General features: G+C 40.4%; 1 protein-coding gene across 3 annotated transcripts in view; it reads left to right on the top strand.

Annotated features, from left to right (window-relative positions):
* The window catches only part of KRCC1 (lysine rich coiled-coil 1), a 46,336-nt gene that overhangs the window by 22,082 nt on the left and 4,333 nt on the right, over positions 1-19,921 (top strand). For 2 of the 3 annotated variants that reach the window (XM_039542300.1, XM_039542299.1), the window contains exons 2-7: positions 5,492-5,598; positions 10,930-11,037; positions 11,128-11,302; positions 12,056-12,334; positions 13,491-13,590; positions 14,720-18,694. In XM_039542300.1, the coding sequence (XP_039398234.1) occupies positions 5,512-5,598; positions 10,930-11,037; positions 11,128-11,302; positions 12,056-12,334; positions 13,491-13,590; positions 14,720-15,524 (1,554 nt within the window). In that variant the 5' untranslated portion in view covers positions 5,492-5,511 and the 3' untranslated portion in view covers positions 15,525-18,694. Of the gene's footprint in view, positions 1-5,491; positions 5,599-10,929; positions 11,038-11,127; positions 11,303-12,055; positions 12,335-13,490; positions 13,591-14,719; positions 18,695-19,921 lie in introns of those variants that run through there. The other variant, XR_005599734.1, reaches the window with a different exon arrangement.

Here is a 19,921-nt window from a genome sequence, read left to right as displayed (position 1 = left end):
TCCACTCCATGCATCCGATGAAGTGGGTTCTAGCCCACGAAAGCTTATGCCCAAATACATTTGTTAGTCTCTAAGGTGCCACAAGGACTCCTCGTTTTTGCTGATACAAACTAACACGGCTTACCCCTCTGTAGTCTGATCTGGTGTGGCAATTCCTGTGTCCTAGTAATTTTTAACTTGAAACAATATCTGAGTTTAATGAAGAGGGGAAGCTGACTAGGCCTAGTCTGTGTCCTTTTGGAAGTTTGACTCAGTTTGACACTGCAACAAAATAAAACTGAGTAGGATTAGTCAGTTTCCCTTTGCAACATTTTAATAGCAACGTGAAATTAACACCACGTAATAGCACGTCATTGCCTGTGTGCATACAGCTGAGTGGTAGGGTGACTAGCAAGAAGCATCAGTAAATTGTATTGACCCCCAACCTGCTCTGAAAGGGGAATGAACTAGATCAATTTATAGCCCTCTTCCACCTTTAATTTTTGTTGTTCTTATCTGTGAGATAAGGACTGCAAATGGACCTGTCTCAGTGCTGACATTGATTTGCAGCACTCCATTCATTCTCTGATTTTTTTTAGAAAAGTACACGTGTTTTAAGAATGCCATTTATAGTGTAACACTCCTTGGCAATCACCAGAGGGAAATGTTCCTCTGCTGTTCCCCAGAGTGCTTATAATGTAAAGTTAAAGTTGGTTGACACAGAGAGTAGCCAGCCAGCAGGTGTTAGCTGTTTGCCAGCACCAGAAAGGGAAAGAACACAGTGTACCTGATACGCAGTTACTTTTCTCAGGTGACCCTTAGGTTATGGCTACGCTACAGCAGCACAGCTATAGTCTTTCCATCGCTATAGATAATCCACCCTTGTGAGAGAAGGTAGCTAAATTGATGGAAGAAATTTTTCTGTCAACCTAGCTGTGTCTATACCATGGCTTAGGCCGACTTAACTACATTGCACAGAGGTATGAATTTTTCACACCCTTGAACGGCGTAGCTAGATCAGCCTAAATTTTAGGTGTAAACCAGGCTTCCGTGTGATTATTTTTAGGACTGAGAAGCTTAAAAATCATACACTTCTGTGTTTAGCTGAAAAGGGCAATCTAGGAATAAGCAGAGCCATAGAAATTATAAATGGAAAAATACCAATAGTTCAAACTCCAATTTCTTGAAACATGACTATGATACAGTCTTTTGCACATTAAAAAAATCAAACCTTACTGATCCCCAGTCTTTGACAAGGGTGGATGTCATCTTATGCTCCCAGAAAGATGGAGAGAGAAAAGCCATTTGAGTGTCATGTAATAATGTCCATTAATTTTGTGCAGCACTTAAATACCATGACCATAGGCACTACCATAAAAATCTAACAGATATATTGAGTTTGATGTAGTCATTCAGACTTTTACAAGATAGCTGAATTGCTTATAAACTCTGGATTGAAGTTCAGAGCTCAAGCAGAAGTCCTACGTTTATATTTTGACTTTTTTATCCCACTGAAATCAATTGGAGCTGCTGGGCACCCAGCGCTCTTGGAAAAACAGGCCATTTATTCTCAGATGTGGGAACTTCAGAATTCATTTTTGAAAATTTTGACTACAGAATTTTTAGGTGCTCTTACTATACTAATGACAGCACATAGAGTCAGACCTTTTTATGTAGTCAGTATGCTTTGAAATGATAGAAGAAAGAAGAATCTGGAATAAGAAAACCTATGGTAACAAAATTTATACTTTTACACAGACCCCACCTCAAATTGCATTGACAAGAAGTAAAAAATACCCACTGTAAACCAGCATCTATGCGGTTCAGGCAACACACAGTTCAAGTACTATGGTTAAGATTTTCAAAGCAGCCCGGGGGATTTAAATTTTCCATTAAAACTTGTAGAAGATTTGTGTCCCAATCCCCTGCACACTCTTGAGAATCTAAACACATATCTTTAAGAAGTGACTGCCTATTAATAGTACTTCTTGTTGGACTGGAAGCACAGGAGACCTGCTATTCCTTATAAAACCAAATATCAAATCAGGTTTGCTTTTTGTAGGCATACAATAGTAAAACATAACTTTATGGCATCCAGTTAATTGTTTCAGCTCTGTTCCCTAAAACCACCAGATCCATATTCCCTGCTGCTAACACTAAATTTCTTTTGCTTTCGCACTCCATGGCAGGATTCATAGGTGTGCTATAGAAATATTTGACAGCACATTTTTGCATGCCTTTTTTCTCTGCTAAGAAGTCCGTGCAATGTGAATCTACAGTCATGAGACCAATATTTACAATTAATGTTCTTGAGTGGGTCAGGAAAGATTGTCCGAGTTTCCCTGTTCAAAACAAGAAATATTGCAAACATTTTCCAATGGCAAATAAGGCAGCCATTGCCCATAGCAATATTATCACGTGTATTCCCTTACATTTCAATTCAGTTTTTTAAAAAAGAGTTCTCCATATATATTTCCCCAGTGTAGATGTCCCTTTACTGTTCAGTGCTCTTGCTAATTATGCAGGATAAGGGGCCTTCCTTTACGCAAACTGATCCAGTTTTGTTGCAAGTTCATAACTTTCGGAGACGTAGGTAGGCTTGTACTAAAGCACAGAGCTGAGAATCATGAAATTTTGGCTCTCTTCCCAGCTCTGAGTTGGACTTCTTGTGTGGCTCGGAGCAAGTCATTTTACTCTCTCCATTTGACAGGGATGAGACTAAATACATCATGAATCTCCGAGTGTTTTACAGCCACTGGATGGATAGTGCTAGAGAAATGAAAAACATGATTAGAATTAAGCATCTGGCCAATGTAACCCATGAAAAGTGTTTGAAAATAAAGTTTGTATTTGGAAATAATATTTTTGAGCCAATGCCTGGTGGTGGACAGCTTGCTGAAAAGCAACATTTATCACATAGTCATTCTGGGAACCCAACCCAAGAGACTGTAAGGGCCACATTTTTCAAGGTCCCTGTGCATGAATTGCAGTTATAGATCAACCAGTAGTTGTGTGCAAGTCAGGGCTGTACATGTGCGTAGCTACAATAATAAAGATTTGTGCGTCTGCAAATCCCCACGTTGTACGAGTGCGTCAACACTTTGTGGTAGGAGCTTTTCTTTGGATTGTTAAACTGATATAAAAGCAACATGCAAAGTGGTTTTATTGTCCCATGTTTCAGGCTTCCATTCTGTAGGAGCCACAAATGGTGTCCCTTTTCAGGGAGATGACTGCAGAAGTGTCAGTTCATTCCTACGTTGTACTGCTTGTACTTAAATGCATGCTTGATTAAGAGAAGTGTTTGAATATGTCTAAAACCACTCTTTTATAACAGGGGTATTTTGTATGCACAGATAAGCTGATGACTGTTCTCCCTAGCGTTAGCAGAGGGAATATAATTCAGAGCAATAAAACGTTCATAGCCAGGGGGTCTCAAACTTTCATAGTGTGGACCACCACCTAACAGAGAGCATCTCGTAGACCTGACACCTCCCCTAGCATTTGTGGTCATACAGACCATCTGGCTACCCACATGGTCCTTTTCATCCCCTGTGCTCCTGGACATATTACCTGGCACATTCTTTTCTCATGCTCCCCCGGATGTTCCTTTCCTGTTGCTGAATGGCAGCTTCAGTTCCACTGGTGACTCCAATCCCCAAGGGCCGTTTCCACCTACTACCTTTATGAGAGCACCCCTTAATGGAGACATTAAAACTTGCTCTTGTTCTTTGCTTCAGTCTCCTCACTGGGATCTTCAAGGCCCTGCCAATTCAGTGCCTGGTTGTGTTTCCTCCTCCTCTTCTTCCCAAACACCCCTCCTAACTGCACTTGTTATATCCACTTCCATGCTCCCCATTAAGGGCTTGTTGACACAAGAAGGGTTTAAACAGAGGTGTGAATTTGAGCCCATGTATTTAAACCAATGTACACCCCCCTGTGGACACTCTCACTTCATTTTAAGAGTGGCTTTTTTTGGTTTAGTCTAAGAATTTATCTACGCTTGAAAATTAATTTGGATTAAGTGTGAATTTCAAGCACAGTCTACTTTGGATTAAGCTAAATGAGAATAAGATTCTCTGGGACAAGAGTGTCCACACATGGAACAGCTACTGTGCTTTAAATTCACGCCATACCTTGATCCAAATTTACTTTCAAGTGTAGGCCACCTCAAGTCAACGAGGGTTAAACTAAACCAGAACAAACCACTTGTAAACTGGAAAAAAAGCATTCACAGAGGGGTTTGCCCCAGTTTAACTAAATCAGTTTAAAAACCAATTTAAGGTAAACTAGTGCAACTTTTCTTGACAAGGCCTCACTGCCTTCCTCTTTTCATGTGTCTAGCCACGTCCTCATCGTCCTTCAAATCTCCTTCAAAATGCACTTCTTTTGCCAAGCCTTCCCACACTGACAGTGAAATTCATCCCTGTGCAGAGGGCTAGCATAGGACCTGTGTACTACTTCAGTCCTATTTAAGGGCCTGTTCCCATCCCTTTCCTTTCAGACTGTTTCCAGTCCATCTGAACTGGACTCTAAGCCCTCAGGGCAGAATCTTTGCTGTCTCTCTATTTTTATAAGGTCCAGGCACACTTCTGGTTTTCTATAATTAATACCTTGAAAGTCCACTAGAGCCGCAGTTTTGGGGGTGAGATGGTTTATGTAGCTTTGCAATAGTCCTTTGAAAACATAACCAGGCTCTATGTGATTTCTTGCTTTAATATATCACAGTTCAGTGAATGGACCTTTGTTTCATCATCTTGCATTGGATGTAAATATGTGAACATCAACAGCCCCTGATATGTCTTATCTTATTGCCCTTATATAAATCCATGGTACGCCCACATCTTGAATACTGCAGACAGGTGTGGTCCTCTCATCTCAAACAAGATATACTGGCATTAGAAAACATTCAGAGAAGGGAAACTAAAATGATTAGGGGTTTGGAATGGGTCCCATATGAGGAGAGATTAAAGAGGCTAGGATTTCCTCTAGGAAAAGAGGAGACTAAGGAGAGATATGATAGAGGTATATAAAATCATGAGTGGTGTGGAGAAAGTGTTGTTCCTGTAATATAAGAACTAGGGGCCACCAAATGAAATCAATGGGCAGCAGGTTTAAAACAAATAAACGGAAGTTCTTCTTCACGCACCGCACAGTCAATCTGTGGAACTCCTTGCCTGAGGAGGTTGTGAAGGCTAGGACTATAACAGAGTTTAAAAGAGAACTAGATAAGTCCATTAATGGCTATTAGCCAGGATGGGTAAGGAATGGTGTCCCTAGCCTCTGTTTGTCAGAGGATGGAGTTGAATGGCAGGAGAGACATTACTTGATCATTACCTGTTAGGTTCACTCCCTCTGGGACACCTGGCATTGGCCACTGTTGGTAGACAGGATACTGGGCTGGATGGACCTTTGGTCTGACCCAGTATGGCTTTTCTTATGTCTCTTAAGTAAAGAAATGAAAATCTTTTCCTTCTAGTTACTGACTGCTCCTCTCTTTAACCTTTGATTTTAGGTGGTACATTGGATGAGGCGATGAGAAAAGATCTTTTCACAGACACCTTCTGTAAAGTGTGTGGGGCTGTGCTGCAGTTTGAGTCACAAAGAATTTCACATTATGAGGTAAGCCATAAGCATATGTCAGTATCCTCCTACATAATCACAGAATTAAAAGGGACCTCAGAGGTCATCTAGTCCAACCCCTTGCTCAAAGCAGGGCCAATTCCCCAGACAGATTTTTGCCCCAGATCCCTAAATGGCCCCCTCAAGGATTGAACTCTCAACTCTGGGTTTAGCAGGCCAATGCCCAAATCACTGAGCTATTCCCCCCTGCCCCATGCTACCTATATTTTTTCAATAACAATTGCATTGCATATGGGTCACTTATGGCTTTTTGTGGTGAGTTATCCAAGACTCATCATCATGGTTGGATGGTGACCAGAGTTGCATACTGTGACTATCAGGCTCAGTTACAGTTAATGCAGCCGAAGAGTTGTACACATGCTCTAAGTAGATCACATAGGACACAGTGAACTATAAATCATGCGGAAGGCTTTTAGTCTTGGAACTAATAAATATCTTGGGTGAATACTTTATATGTCATAAAGTGTACTTTGCCTTTACATGGGATCCTGTGTCTGTACAGAGGTTCCCAGGCACTAGCATTTCTTCTAGTTTCAGCCAAAGCAATATGATCTCCTCACTCTCAATCTTCACAACTTAAAGTTCAGAATGTCTACTGCCTTGGTAGTTCATTATTGTTATCTACAGTAGAAACTGAAGACTTGCTCCAGCAAGGTGCCGAGTGCCCTTAACTTTTGTTCACTTCAGTTGGAGTCAAAGACACTCAGCACCTCATAGGGATCAGGCTTCAGCATGAGTTTCTCTCTTTTGGGATATGTCTTCACTGAAAAAAAAAAAAGTGTGTTAACTCAGGTTAGCTAACTTGGGTTAAAATAGCAATGAAGACATGGCAAGTCAGCTTTTCACTTGGGTTAGCAACTCAACTTAAAGCCTTTAGGGGAGCTTGAGGTTGAACCTGAGCTGCTAACCTGAGTTAAAAACGGAGTTGCTGTGTCTTCACTGCTATTTTAACCCAGATAGTTAACCTGAGCTAAGAACACACCATTGTTTTGGGTTTTTTGCAGTGCAGACATACTCTTTGTTGAATCTGACCTCAGCTGAGGATGCAGATAATATCCTAATGACTTCACCATTACAGGGGGAAAGGCTGTTTTCCATACTGATAGTGTTTTCTGAGTCAGTGTTTTAGCCAGCCTTGAACTTGTGGGTAGCAACATCTCGTTCTCTTTGGTGGCATTGTATGGGCAGCCTGGGATTGCCCCTCTGAAGCCATGGCATCCGTTTGGATAGTATCAGCTCAGAGCAGGCAAATGACGTGTTGGCCAGCAGGTGACTACCATATCCTGGAACCTATGTGAATCTGTGATTTACCAGCATAGGGTGTGGTGTGAGATGGCACCTCAGAATTAGCAGTAAATATGTCCAATGGCCTGTGATGGGATGTTACATGGGGTGGGATCTGAGTTACTACAGAGAATTCTTTCCTGGGTGTCTGGCTGGTGAGTCTTGCCCACATGCTCAGAGTTTAGCTGATCGCCATATTTGGGGTCGGGAAGGAATTTTCCTCCAGGGCAGATTGGCAGAGGCCCTGGGGGGTTTTCGCCTTCCTCTGCAGCCTGGGGCATGGGTCACTTGCTGAAAGATTCTCTGCACCTTGAAGTCTTTAAACCATAATTTGAGGACTTCAATGGCTCAGACATAGGTTTGATACAGGACTGGGTGGGTGAGATTCTGTGGCCTGCGTTGTCCAGGAGGTCAGACTAGATGATCTGACCTTAAAGTCTGATTCTATGAATTAAAAAGGAACTGAAAAACGTAGGATCCTTCCTATTGTGAGGCAGAATGGCCTTGTGGTTAAGGCACAAGAGTGGGAAGCAGTGAGAGCCTTGTTCTCGTCTTCATTGTACAATAGACTTTCTCTGAGATCTTGTGTATGTTTCTTAGCCTGTCCAGCCTGTCCTGTCCCCATCTGCTATAGAGAGATGGAAGGGATGCTTGTTTCACTAAGGTGAGAATTAACTCATGACTGTAAAGATTGCTTTTAGATCCTTGAACAGAAACCCCTATAAAAGTACTACATATTAGCATTATTGATTAACTTAACTTCTGTACCTGGAAAGATAATGGAGCAAATCATTAAGCAATCAATTTGCAAGCATCTAGAAGAAAATAAGGTGATAAGTAACAGTCAGCATGGATTTGTCAAGACTAAATCATGTCAAACCAACCTGATAGCTTTCTTTGACAGGGTAACAAGCCTTGTGGATGGGGGGAAGCAGTAGATGTGGTATATCTTGACTTTAGTAAAGCTTTGGATACTGTCTCACATGACCTTCTCATAAACAAACTAGGGAAATGCAATCTAGATGGAGCTACTATAAGGTGGGTGCAAAACTGGTTGGAAAACCGCTCCCAGAGAGTAGTTATCAGTGGTTCACAGTCATGCTGGAAGGGCATAACGAGTGGGGTTCCGCAGGGATCAGTTCTGTTCAATATCTTCATCAATGATTTAGATAATGGCATGGAGAGTACACTTATAAAGTTTGCGGACAATACCAAGCTGGGAGGGGTTGCAAGTGATTTGGAGGATAGAATTACAATTCAAAATGTTTTGGACAAACTGGAGAAATGGTCTGAAGTAAATAGGATGAAATTCAATAAGGACAAATGCAAAGTACTCGACTTAGGAAGGAACAATCAGTTGCACACATACAAAACAGGAAATGACTGCCTAGGAAGGAGTACTGCAGAAAGGGATCTGGGGGTCATAGTGGACTGTAAACTAAATATGAGTTAACAGTGTAACACTGTTGCAAAAAAAGCAAACATAATTCCGGGATGTATTAGAAGGAGCGTTGTAAGCAAGACACAAGAAGTAATTCTTCCACTCTACTCTGCGCTGATTAGGCCTCAGCTGGAGTATTGTGAACATTTCTGGGCACCACATTTCAGGAGAGATGTGGACAAATTGGAGACAGTCCAGAGAAGAGCAACAAAAATGATTAAAGGTCTAGAAAACATGACCTGTGAGGGAAGATTGAAAAAATTGTGTCTGTTTAGTCTGGAGAAGAGAAGACTGAGAGGGGACATAAGTTTTCAAGTACATAAAAGGTTATTACAAGGAGGAGGGAGAAAAATTGTTCTTCTTAACCTCTGAGGATAGGACCAGAAGCAATGGGCTTAAATTGCAGCAAGAGCAATTTAGGTTGGACATTAGGAAAAACTTCTTGTCAGAGTGGTTAAGCACTGGAATAAATTGCCTAGGGAGGTTGTGGAATCTCCATCATTGGAGATTTTTAAGAGCAGGTTGGACAAACACCTGTCAGGGATGGTCTAGATAATACTTAGTCCTGCCATGAGTGCAGGGGACTGGACTAGGTGACCTCTCGAGGTCCCTTCCAGTGCTATGATTCTATGATTAATAAATATTATTACACAGTCTTTGTCCAGTTGTGATTCTCTTGCTATATCAATACAATCTGTAAGTGTGAAAGCAGCTTTTCATAGAGTTTAAGGCCAGAAAGGACCATTAGATCATCTAGTCTGACCTCCTGTATAACACCGCCCATAAACCTTCCTTAAAATAATTCCTAGAGCAGATCTTTTAGGAAAACATCCGATCTTGATTTTAAAATTGCCAGTGGTGGATAATCCACCACAACTCTTGATAAATTGTTCCAATGGTTAATTACCCTCACTGTTAAAAATGTACGCCTTATTTCCAGTCTTAATTTGTCTAGCTTCAACTTCCAGCCAATGGATCATATTATACTTTTCTCTGCTGGATTGAAGAGCAAATTGTCAAATATTTGTTCCCCATGTAGATGCTTCTAGACAGTGATCAAGTCACCCCTTAAACTTCTCTCTGTTAAGCTAAATATCATGAGCTCCTTGAGTCTATCACTGTAAGGCATGTTCTCTAATCCTTTAATCATTCTAATGGCTCTTCTCTGAACCCTCTACAATTTATTAATATCCTTCTTGAATTGTGAACGCCAGCAGCAGACACAGTATTGCAGCTGTGATTGCACCAGTGTCAAATACAGAAGTAAAACAATGTCTCTGCTCCGACTTTAGGGTCCACTGTTTATGCATCCAAGGATCATGTCAGCCTTTTTGGCCACAGCATCACACTGGGAGCTCACATTCATCTGATTATCCACCATGATCCCCAAGTCTTTTTCAGAGTCACTGCTTCCCAGGATAGTCCCCCGTCCTATAAATATGGCCTACATTCTTTGTTCCTAGATGTAGACATTTACATTTGTCAGATTAAAATGCATATTGTTTTCTTGCATCCAGTTTACCAAGCAATCTAGATTGTTCTGTCAGTGACCTGTCCTCCTCTTTATTCACCACTCCCCTAATCTTTGTAATCTCATCTAAAAAAGTTATCAAGTTAGTTTGGCAGTATATACTTTCCATAACACTATGTTGGTTGGCATTAATTAACCCTCTGGTAATTCTTTATTAATCAAGTCCCATATGAGCAGCTCCATTATCTTGCCAGGTATCAGTGTCAGACTGACCAGCCTGTAATTACCCAGGTTATCCGATTTTCCCTTTATAAACATTGTCACAATATTTGCTTTCTTCTGGAACTTCTTCCTCAGTGTTCCAAGAATTATAGAAAATCAACACTAACAGTTCAGTGAGCTCCTCCTTTTAAAACTTTTAGATGCAAGGTATCTGAGCCTTCTGATTTTAAAATGTCTGACTTTAGAAGTTGCGTTTAACATCCTCCTGAGGTACTAGTGGAATGGAACAAGCGTTATCGTATGATATGACTATATGATCTGCTTTTTCCCAAATATGGAAACGAGATTTATTGGACATTTCAGCCTTTTCTGCATCATTATTGATAATTCTACAATTTCCATCTAGTAATGGACCAGTACATTTTTTAGGATTATCTGACTCTGAGCATGTGAACAAGACGTACCCTCCAAACATCTGAGAGGATTATCTGAACCACTTCAGAGCATCGGTGTCTTGTCTCAGCTGTGGCCCATCCTTCATGCTTCAGAGGAAGGCAAAACAAAAAACAAACAAACAAGCCCCCAACCCAGAATCCATCTGGCCAATTGTGATACAGGGATGAGGGGGAGGAGGATTCCTTCCTGACCCCTTCAGGTAACCAGCTGAAGCCTTGAAACATGAGATTTAGATTATAGTCATTGTCTTAATGCAGAGCTGCAAGTATTATGAGCATGCTGAGGGCAGTGCAGAGCTTCCTGTTCTCTCCGTGGACCATGAAGGAAGGGAATGAATAGGGGGATTCTCAGATTTTGACAAAGCAAATCTTAATTTCTGGGTAAATCAGCACATGGGTTCTTGTTAATGGAGTAGGATTATTTTTTCTCTTTCCAGGGCAAAAAGCATGCTCAGAAAGTTCGCCTTTATTTTCAAATGCACAGTGAACAAGAGGATGGACAAGAACCTGGCAAACAGAAGAGACAAGATTATGTGAACTTTCAGGTAACGTTTCCTCTTCAGATCTCTGGCTAAGATGTTAAATGAGCTCTTCTCAGTTTACAAGGGTTCAACAATGCTTGTCTTTGGTTTCAGGTGGATGGGAGTGGAGTAGTGGACAAAAACAAATATTGCAATCTTTGCAACATGATTTTTACTTCTCCAGTTGTTGCTCAGTCTCATTACCTGGGAAAAATACATGCTAAAAAGCTGAAGCAATTATCAGGAGACCAACCTCAAGTGCCTGCACAGAGCACTCAACCACAAACAGGTGAGAACTAAATGGGCTCCGTGTTCTACATGGTGCATGTATTTTATTGTCATGTCTCTGAAACAGATCAAATGAGGCATTGATCATCTTCCCAGCACTACTACTTATCTGTGCTTATAGAGTGTATTGAAGTGTGGCAGAAGGTATGACAACTCAAGATGCAGCCATCAAGTGAAAGAATGAAGACATTGTTGCTTAATCAGAGTCAGCAAATCCATAGCAAAGGACTGGGAGTCAGGGACCCTGGAGTTATAATCCCTGCTCTTCTACTGACTGTGGCTGGAGGCAAATGTCTCCATTTCTCCATCTGTGAAATGCAAATAACAACACTTCTACTCTTGGGGTATTGTGAAGGTTGATTGCAGCCCTTAGCAGGCATTATACTAATTGCTAAATTAGTATTACTAATTATTAAGAAAATCAATCCAAGAACACACAGCTGTGACTGGCACCTTGTGCAAGTCCTAGGGCTGAAACCTAAAGTATCTTTTGTGTTCTCATGCCACCCACTCAGTATACCTGCAGGAACTAGAAGAAGGTGACCTGGTGGTGAGAGAAGCTCACGTGCCTGGTGAGCCCATTCTCCTTTGTGAGATGAGAGAGCTTGAGGATTATGTTCTCTCTTGAATACTGTAGTCTGTAGGCCACAGGGCTGCTATTCTGCTCTCCCTTTTCGACGCCAGTAGTTCAGTATTTATATTTACATGGTTCCAAAGAACTGTTCCACACTTTTGTTTGTTGTACTATTAACAGGTTCCACTGCTGGTCCTTCTACATCTCTCGCACTACAGCAGCCCTCAGCTGAGAAGCTCTCCCAGGATTCTAATGTTGAAGAGTCCACGTCATCCTCTAGCAATGCTTTGGATTTAAATGATCCAGACAAGTATTGCAAGCTCTGCTCAGCTCCCTTCAATAATCCATTGATGGCCCATCAACATTATGTTGGCAAGAAGCACAAAAGGAACGAAGCACGGAAGAAGATGATGGCGGAGATGGGAGAGGAAGCTGTTCCTGCGGAATCCAGTGCAAATGGTAAGTAAGTTATGGGGAATTATTCCAGGGTCTTCATTGATTGTAGCTGGATGTTTGATGGTGTCTGATTTGTGCAAGGAAATGAAGGCTCATTCCTCTGCTTTAGACTTAATTTGTTTTCTCCTTTCCCTTTGCGCTGTCTACTGCTAGATTTTATGGTCTCTGAACATCTTTGCTTTGAAAAATATTTCCTCATGGCACGGAGGTCCAGATCCAGTTCTCATTGAACTTGGCAGCAAAACTCTCATTAACTTTAATGTGAGCCGGATCTGGCCCTATGTGAGTGAACTTCCAGCCCTTCCTATACTAGAACGCAAGAACTGGTTCTGACTCCTTATTCAAATGTTGCCATTTATATATTTCAGATCTCATTAGATGTATCAGGCTGTTGATCATAAATAAACTTGAGGAATACCCTTTGATGCCAAACAATAGCCTGTTGGGGTTGGGTGTGTTTGCTGAATTTGCCTGATAGATAAGGTTGTTAGCTTTCGAGGTGGGGCATTTATTTACTGATTTTGCTGTGTTTGGAAATATTGATGCTTCAGCTTCTAGTGAGGGGGGGAAATTACGTGACTTAGTAAAACACAAGGCTTTCCTCCTCAGACCTTACCATGTATTCACTTGAGGCTACATGTGTTACATCCATTATGTACCACGTTGACATTTCTCTAGGCATCATCCAGTATTCTCTACTCAGGAGATGCCCTTGTCTAAGCTAATACTACTGTATTTAGACTGGATGGTCCAGTTTATATTGTGAATGCTTATACTTTATACACACCATGTATTTACAATAATACTTCAATTTCCAGCACAGCCATCCTTCTTGTCAGCACTTAGGTACCAAGGTAATAGACACCCTAGAAATATCATAGAGATATAATCATCAATGTCTATAAATAATAATCTCATCATTTAGATCATGCCCATGATATACTGTATGCTTTAAGGTTTACTATCACAGACTCAAGTTCTCACGTAAGTATAAGAAAACAAAATCTGTTCATTGCAGAAACTTTGCATCTGTCTGTAGAAGATTTTAGGAGGATGCCGTCTCTATAAAATGGAATTGCATAAGGGAATAGATCAAATGTGCTTTGCGTTTTGCTGTTTCTTTGCAATCTCTTTAACCTGCAGCTCTCTGTTCTTTCAGCAGTTGGAGTTGGTAACTACATATGTCCTATATGTAACATCACTCTTACGTCTATAGAAATGTACCAGTCCCACATGCAAGGAAATAAACATCAGATTAAGTAAGTCTTTTGTCACTGGGGCACCTTGCATTGGCCACTGTTGGAAGACAGGATACTGGGCTAGATGGACCTTTAGTCTGACCCAGTATAGCTGTTTTTATGTTCCTACTGTACATCTCTGGCTGCACCACTGCACTGCTGATTCAAGTTTCTGTTAAAGAGTAGAAGGGGTGGAGGGGGTGCACATCTTGTGCAGCATCCTCTGGTGGCTGCTCTGTTAATTGGCTTTAACGTTGCACATTTATTCTTCTTACTTAAATAGACGCCAACAATTTAAAAATCACACTCAGATCAAAAATGTATCTACCATTGGGTGATAATATCGTCTCCTTCCCTTTCCCACTCCCCAGATCAGCTTATGGAGGGGAAAAAATCTCTCTCTCTCTCTCACACTCTCTCTCACACACACACATGTTCCTTGCCTAGCAGAAAAGGCCTGCACAGTTTTGCCTTACTCAGTTTGCCACATGGAGGCAGTACCACATACTTCAGTATGGAGCCTTCTGTGCTCAATCACCCTTGTTTACCATTGCCAGGGCAATTTAGGACCTGATCCCCCAAAATGTTGAGAGCCCACAACTCCCATTGACCTTCATGAAAGTTGCTGCACACCCAACACCTGAACAACCTCTATAAATAATATAGTAAAACTAGTTATTTACAATCTAGATAGAGAGAGTCTTTAAATCTCTGTGTCCCACTAGTTTAACCATTTGTGGCTTTAATCTCTCTCTACATTCACGTATGGTATAATCCTTTACTATCTGGATTCTGTACCTCAGAAAGCCGGGAAGACAGAGGATCTTTTTTTTTTCTTCCTTCCCCTCCCCCGCACCTTTTTTTCCCTCTCCTTTCCTTTCCCATCTAGTCATTCCCCCAGTTACATCTTTTAAAAAAACAAGACAAAACTGCTGGTCTTAATAATAATACTTAGCACTTATGTAGTGCTTTTCAAGGCATCTTCTCCTCTTAGTTAATTACTTAGGTATACATGTACTATGTAACATTCCACATCTGAACCAGGAAGACATAAGAGTCTTTACCTGACATTCTACCATAGTTCAAAAAGGAAACAGGCCAAAAAGTAGATTAGTTTTAGTAACTAAGATTTTATATCTGTTTCTTGCAGAGAAACCATGGTTGTCAACCTCATAAAGAATTCAAAGAAAACATATGACTCCTTTCAAGATGAATTAGAAGATTACATTAAAGTGCAAAAAGCTAGAGGACTGGAACCAAAAACATATTTCAGAAAAGCAGAGGAGGAAGAGTTTGAAAACTACGAGTCAGAAGCAGTAAATGATTGTGATGATATTGTATCTTCCAATGTTACATTTGAACCAGGACAGCATTCCATCCTCTTCTCAGAAACATATATGTCATCACATGCTGTTGAAAACAGATCGCTGTGCTGGTCACCAGCTCATGAGAATAGGCTAAGACTAGAAAACATGGCAAAATGCCATGACAGTAAGGAATATTATTCAGAAATGCAAACATCTCAGGTGATCCCTTTCAAAGATGACAGCTATGGCCTATCATCTGCAGAATCCAGTGACTGCTACAAACGCATTTCTTCTGATAATAGCACCCGCTCCTATAGGAAAGGCCGAAAGCTTCGAAGGAAACATGAAGAAGGGGAAAGGCACACTGGGGAAGGAGAAGAGAAACACAACAAAGAAGCCACAAAGCAGAAGAAAAAGGAAAACAGTGAAGACACAGATTCTGGAAAGGACAGTGAAATGCAAAAGCGAAGAAAGATTGATATAGATTCAACTCACGAGAAAAAATCAAAGCACAGTAAAGACAAAAGAATTAAAGAAATACCCACTGAGAAGGAGAGTAGAAAGCACAAAAAGGATAAAAGGAAACCACAGCCTGATGGAAAAACAGAAGAAGAGATACTTTGGGATGAATCTATCCTGGGATTCTAATAGAGGTTTTGATTAACTTTATGAAGTTGGTATTTTTTGTAGTCTCTCTTAACCATGGTGTACTATGTTATGACTCAATAATTTTTGTCCCACTCTGTGGAACCGAGAAAAAGCCTGACTTCTGAAACTATTGGGTAGTAGGTATGAATCAGCTTTTAATAATCTCATACACACAACAGTCATACAACAACATGAATTGAAAGCCTATAATCTGTCCTGGAATGTGCTTCAAATATGGGTCAGTAGCTATAGCCTTCCTTTTGGAGTTTTATTACAATGAATTGTCTCTTCCAAATCATATTACTGGCATTAATATGGAGAATTTGATTATTCTGCCATTAGTATGCAGAATCTTGTAAAATAAATGACAAGTACACAGTGTTCCCAACCCTCCCTGTTCCAGTTTCACTAAAGGCTTTTAAAGGGGAATGTGAAAAATATTTAGGTTTTTTGGGTTCCAGTTATTTACAACTGTTATTTTTTTTCACCCAGTTCTGAGTGAAAAGAGAGAGAGTCTATTAAACATGTAACTGATTCTCAGACATATGTTGTCCAGTATATTTTTCTCATAGCCGTGATCCAAATTTTTAGTTTAGGAAATACTGATAACGTACCATATGCAACATCAATTTCAGTTGGTAATTCCAGGCTGAGTAGTGTTTGCCAGTCTGATTCAAGATAATTTACTTAAAATCTGCAACTACCAGTGGTGGAATAGAGCTTGATTTGAAAAACAAACAAACAAACAATGCTTGAAAAATTCAACAACAACTTTGCGGGTTTTCTTTTTAAGAAATAAAATTGTTTTAGCTCTTCATTCACAATATGAAACTAGATCCTTTTGATAGAGAACTAATGTAATATTTGGTGTCCTGTGGTACATGAAATGAGCAGGCGTTCTCAGGCTACCTTTGTGCTACTCTCATGGGTAGTCTCAGGTCCTGGGTTCAATGGACCATTGAGACTGGAACTACCTTTGCACCCCTACAGATGGTCCTTCTATGGCAGGGTTGAGTCTCACATTAGCAAAGGAGTGGGGGAGGGGCATGCACCGTGTCTGCCTATGGCAATGTTTTTCAATCTGTAGACTGCAGACTCCCTATGCCTAAGATTTCCAAAGGGGTCCACACCTTCATTTGACATTTTTTTAGGGGTCTGCACAACAACAAAAAAAGGTTGAAAACCACTGGCCTGTGATGTCTGGGGGTCTTTGGCTAAAGGAGGATAGGTGTTTCCTTTGCTGTCATTCTTTCACTTTTAGGAGTGTAAAATTGACTCTAAAATGCTGTTCTGCTCACCCAAAGAGTGATTGGTCTGTCGTGTAAGTACTTCACATGCTACTTGTCAAATGTTCTCATCCAGCATATGTGATATGGATCTCTATTTTATATGGAGATGTTATAATTTTCTAGCCATTCATATTATATAAATAATGAATGTGGTTCATATTTTTTCCAGATATTTGCCTCAATAGGTATTTATATGACAATCCATTTTTTAAACAATTACCAAGCCTGTTTTAAAAAAAAAACAAAAACTTATCGTGTATTGCAAGTACATATTTACCATATATACTGTTTTTAACTGTCCACTATCATGCTTTTTTTCTTCCCTAGTTGCAAAAGCATCTCTATACTGTTAATAACTAAAGGAAAGTGTGCCAATTTTAGGTTATAAATCTAATTGAAACCACAAAAGCATGGGAATTCGGAGGTGAGGCACAGACGAAGGCCCCGATTCTACAATCAGATCTGCACGGATGAACAATGACATCTGCATGGAGACCTATTCAAGTCTGTGGCGCTCCAGGCAGGCTCAAGGCTCTATCTGCACAGATCTGATTGCAGAATCGGGGACTTAATCTGTAACACATTCTTTTCTAAACTTGTATATGGCAAGGGTCTTTAGACAGACAGCTGCTGTATATCAGCACAGTAAGATTGAGCTGTGGGAGATTTTCAGTCTTAACTTTGAACTTCATGGTTGCATTAGGACTGCTTGAATGTAGGTTCAATATGAGACAGGATAATCTAACAGTTAGAATGAGGGACTGGGAATCACAACTCCTGGATTCCATTCCCAGCTCTTCCACTGGCTTGCCACATGACCTTGTCTAAGTCACTTCACCTTGCACTTCAGTTTCTTCATCCGTAAATTAGGTATAATAATAATTACCTCTAAGAGAGGGGTTGTAAGCTATACTGTTTGTAAAGAGTGTGGTGGTCCTCAGCTGAAATGTGCTGTGTGAGTGCAACAAGTGTGTATCTTTAGGGTAGATTTTAGTATTTCCTGTGCCCACCTGTCTTTTCTACCTGGTATATGGTACATTAAAATATCCATTGTGATATCCAATACAGATATGTTTGAAAAAGGCTATGACTAAATAGGACCTCTCTCCTGTACTTTCAAGAGCAGGAGAAAAGTCTGGTTGACTGTGAAATAGAATATGTAGCAGAATTATGTCATCTGAAAGCTGCACGGTGTACAATTTAAAGATAAATGTGAACTTCTGAATATACCTCATATGCCCCCAACTCAGCAAGGTACATTGTGACTATTCACATCTTGCATTTAGTCGTGCACTTAACCTACCTTGCTGAGTCAGGATCTAGGTCTTTAAAATCTCTCCTGAAAGGCTCCCCTAGCAGAATCTCTATAAAGTGAAGATTAAGAGGTCTTCTATTTTAAATGTAGTATATGGTCTGAATATAATGCCCTTCAACTAGCTCCTATAACTGTTTAGTTCAAACTTATTATATAAGCAGTACAATTTATTTATTTATTATTTCTGGGTTAGTCTAATTGCATAGGGATATTACCATAGATATAAAAATATATCAGGTGAACAAATTTTCAGAATGTTTCAACTATCAGAATAAGACATTAATTTGACAGTAAAGCATTCCAAAAATTATTGTAAGTAACATTTGTGTTATTGCTCATGTTGCTGTGGTAAAAATGCTTAGCGGCATTTAAAAAAAATGGGACCAAATTAGAGTGAAGTAGCTAAATGATGATTGTCAATTAGTTTAGGGATTTTTCTCTTATTTATTTTATGCTCTATTGCTTTTAGTAATACCTCTTTAGAATGGGGAGCTTATAATTCTAAACACCCTGAACCTCTGAATCATGAAATGGAGCCCACCATCTGTATTTGGATCTCTCTAAAAGTTAGTGACTTTTGGTTTAAAAAATGTGTTTATCCATCAGAGTACTGAGGCGAAAGCATCAGGCTGTGATTCAAGAGATCTCTGTTCTCTTCCCAACTGTTCCACAGATTTTCTGTACGACGTTGGGCAACTCTCTTAATTTTTCCTTGCCTTGGTTTCCCCATTTGTAAAAATGGGCTGATAATAGTTTCATGGGGTTGTGAGGCTAAATCCATTAATTTTTGTGAGAAGTGCAGATACTATGGTTATAGGCTTATAAAAATGTCTATAAATAAAGATAGATAGATATGTACAGTGATGTCCAAAAATGAGCATAAATGCCACATTTTTTTCCCTTTCTGCAGAAAGTCTTAAAAACAAACAGAACGATTCCTTCTAGAGAAGGTTCAACCTATAGCAAAAAGAAAAATGAACTCACTTTGTCAGTCACTCTTGTCAGATCAAAAGTTGGGTCGAAACGCCATCTGATAAATTTTCAATAAATGCAGAAGTGTCTTCATTTCTGAGAGCTACAGGAAAAGCACATAACCAGCTTTGCTGCTGTTCCATGCATGACGAGCTGCACGTGATAAATTGGAGCAGCAAGTTAGGCCTAAATTCTCGACTTGTGATTTTGGAGTGTCAAACTTTTAGACCTCTTAAAAGGCCCTGCTTTTCAGAGAATGCTGAGAACTCGCTCTCTCAAAATCAGGCTTCGTTAAGGTGTCTCAAGTTGAGCACCCAGAATCACTGCTTGCTTTTGGAACACGTAGGGCTTCGAGCGCCAGCTCTTTCACCGCTAGAGATGTGGGCCCCCTTAGTTGTGTCCCAAGTCAAACTGAACTTGCTGGTCTCATCTTAGAATGTGAAATTCTCTGCTGCACAAACAGGCCGTCTCCTCTACCAAGGGATTATTGCGTGTCAGGACTGAAGTAATTGGCAGACCCATGATGTGAAACGTGCACAATGCCTTTCTGCTCATGCATAGTGCTTTCCTGTGCTTGCTTAGCCTGCTCTCAACTTGAATGCCTTTTTTAACCAGTGTGCTTAACAAGTCACCTGACACACGCTCCACGTACAGCCAAACTGGTTGTGGCTTCATTCACATTATCTCATTAAGGCCCCACTCCCACAAGGTGCTGAGTGACTACAGTTCTGCCTGAAGTCTTCACCCAAGTACAGGACTACTCCAACAAGAGGTAAGGTTGCTCAGCACCTTGAAAGATTAGGCCCTTATACCCAACCCTG

This window comes from Mauremys reevesii, linkage group 5, assembly GCF_016161935.1.
Source record: "Mauremys reevesii isolate NIE-2019 linkage group 5, ASM1616193v1, whole genome shotgun sequence".
Classification (NCBI taxonomy): domain Eukaryota; kingdom Metazoa; phylum Chordata; order Testudines; family Geoemydidae; genus Mauremys; species Mauremys reevesii.
Note: the sequence above shows the minus strand (reverse complement) of the source record. Positions and strands in the feature narration are given on the sequence as shown.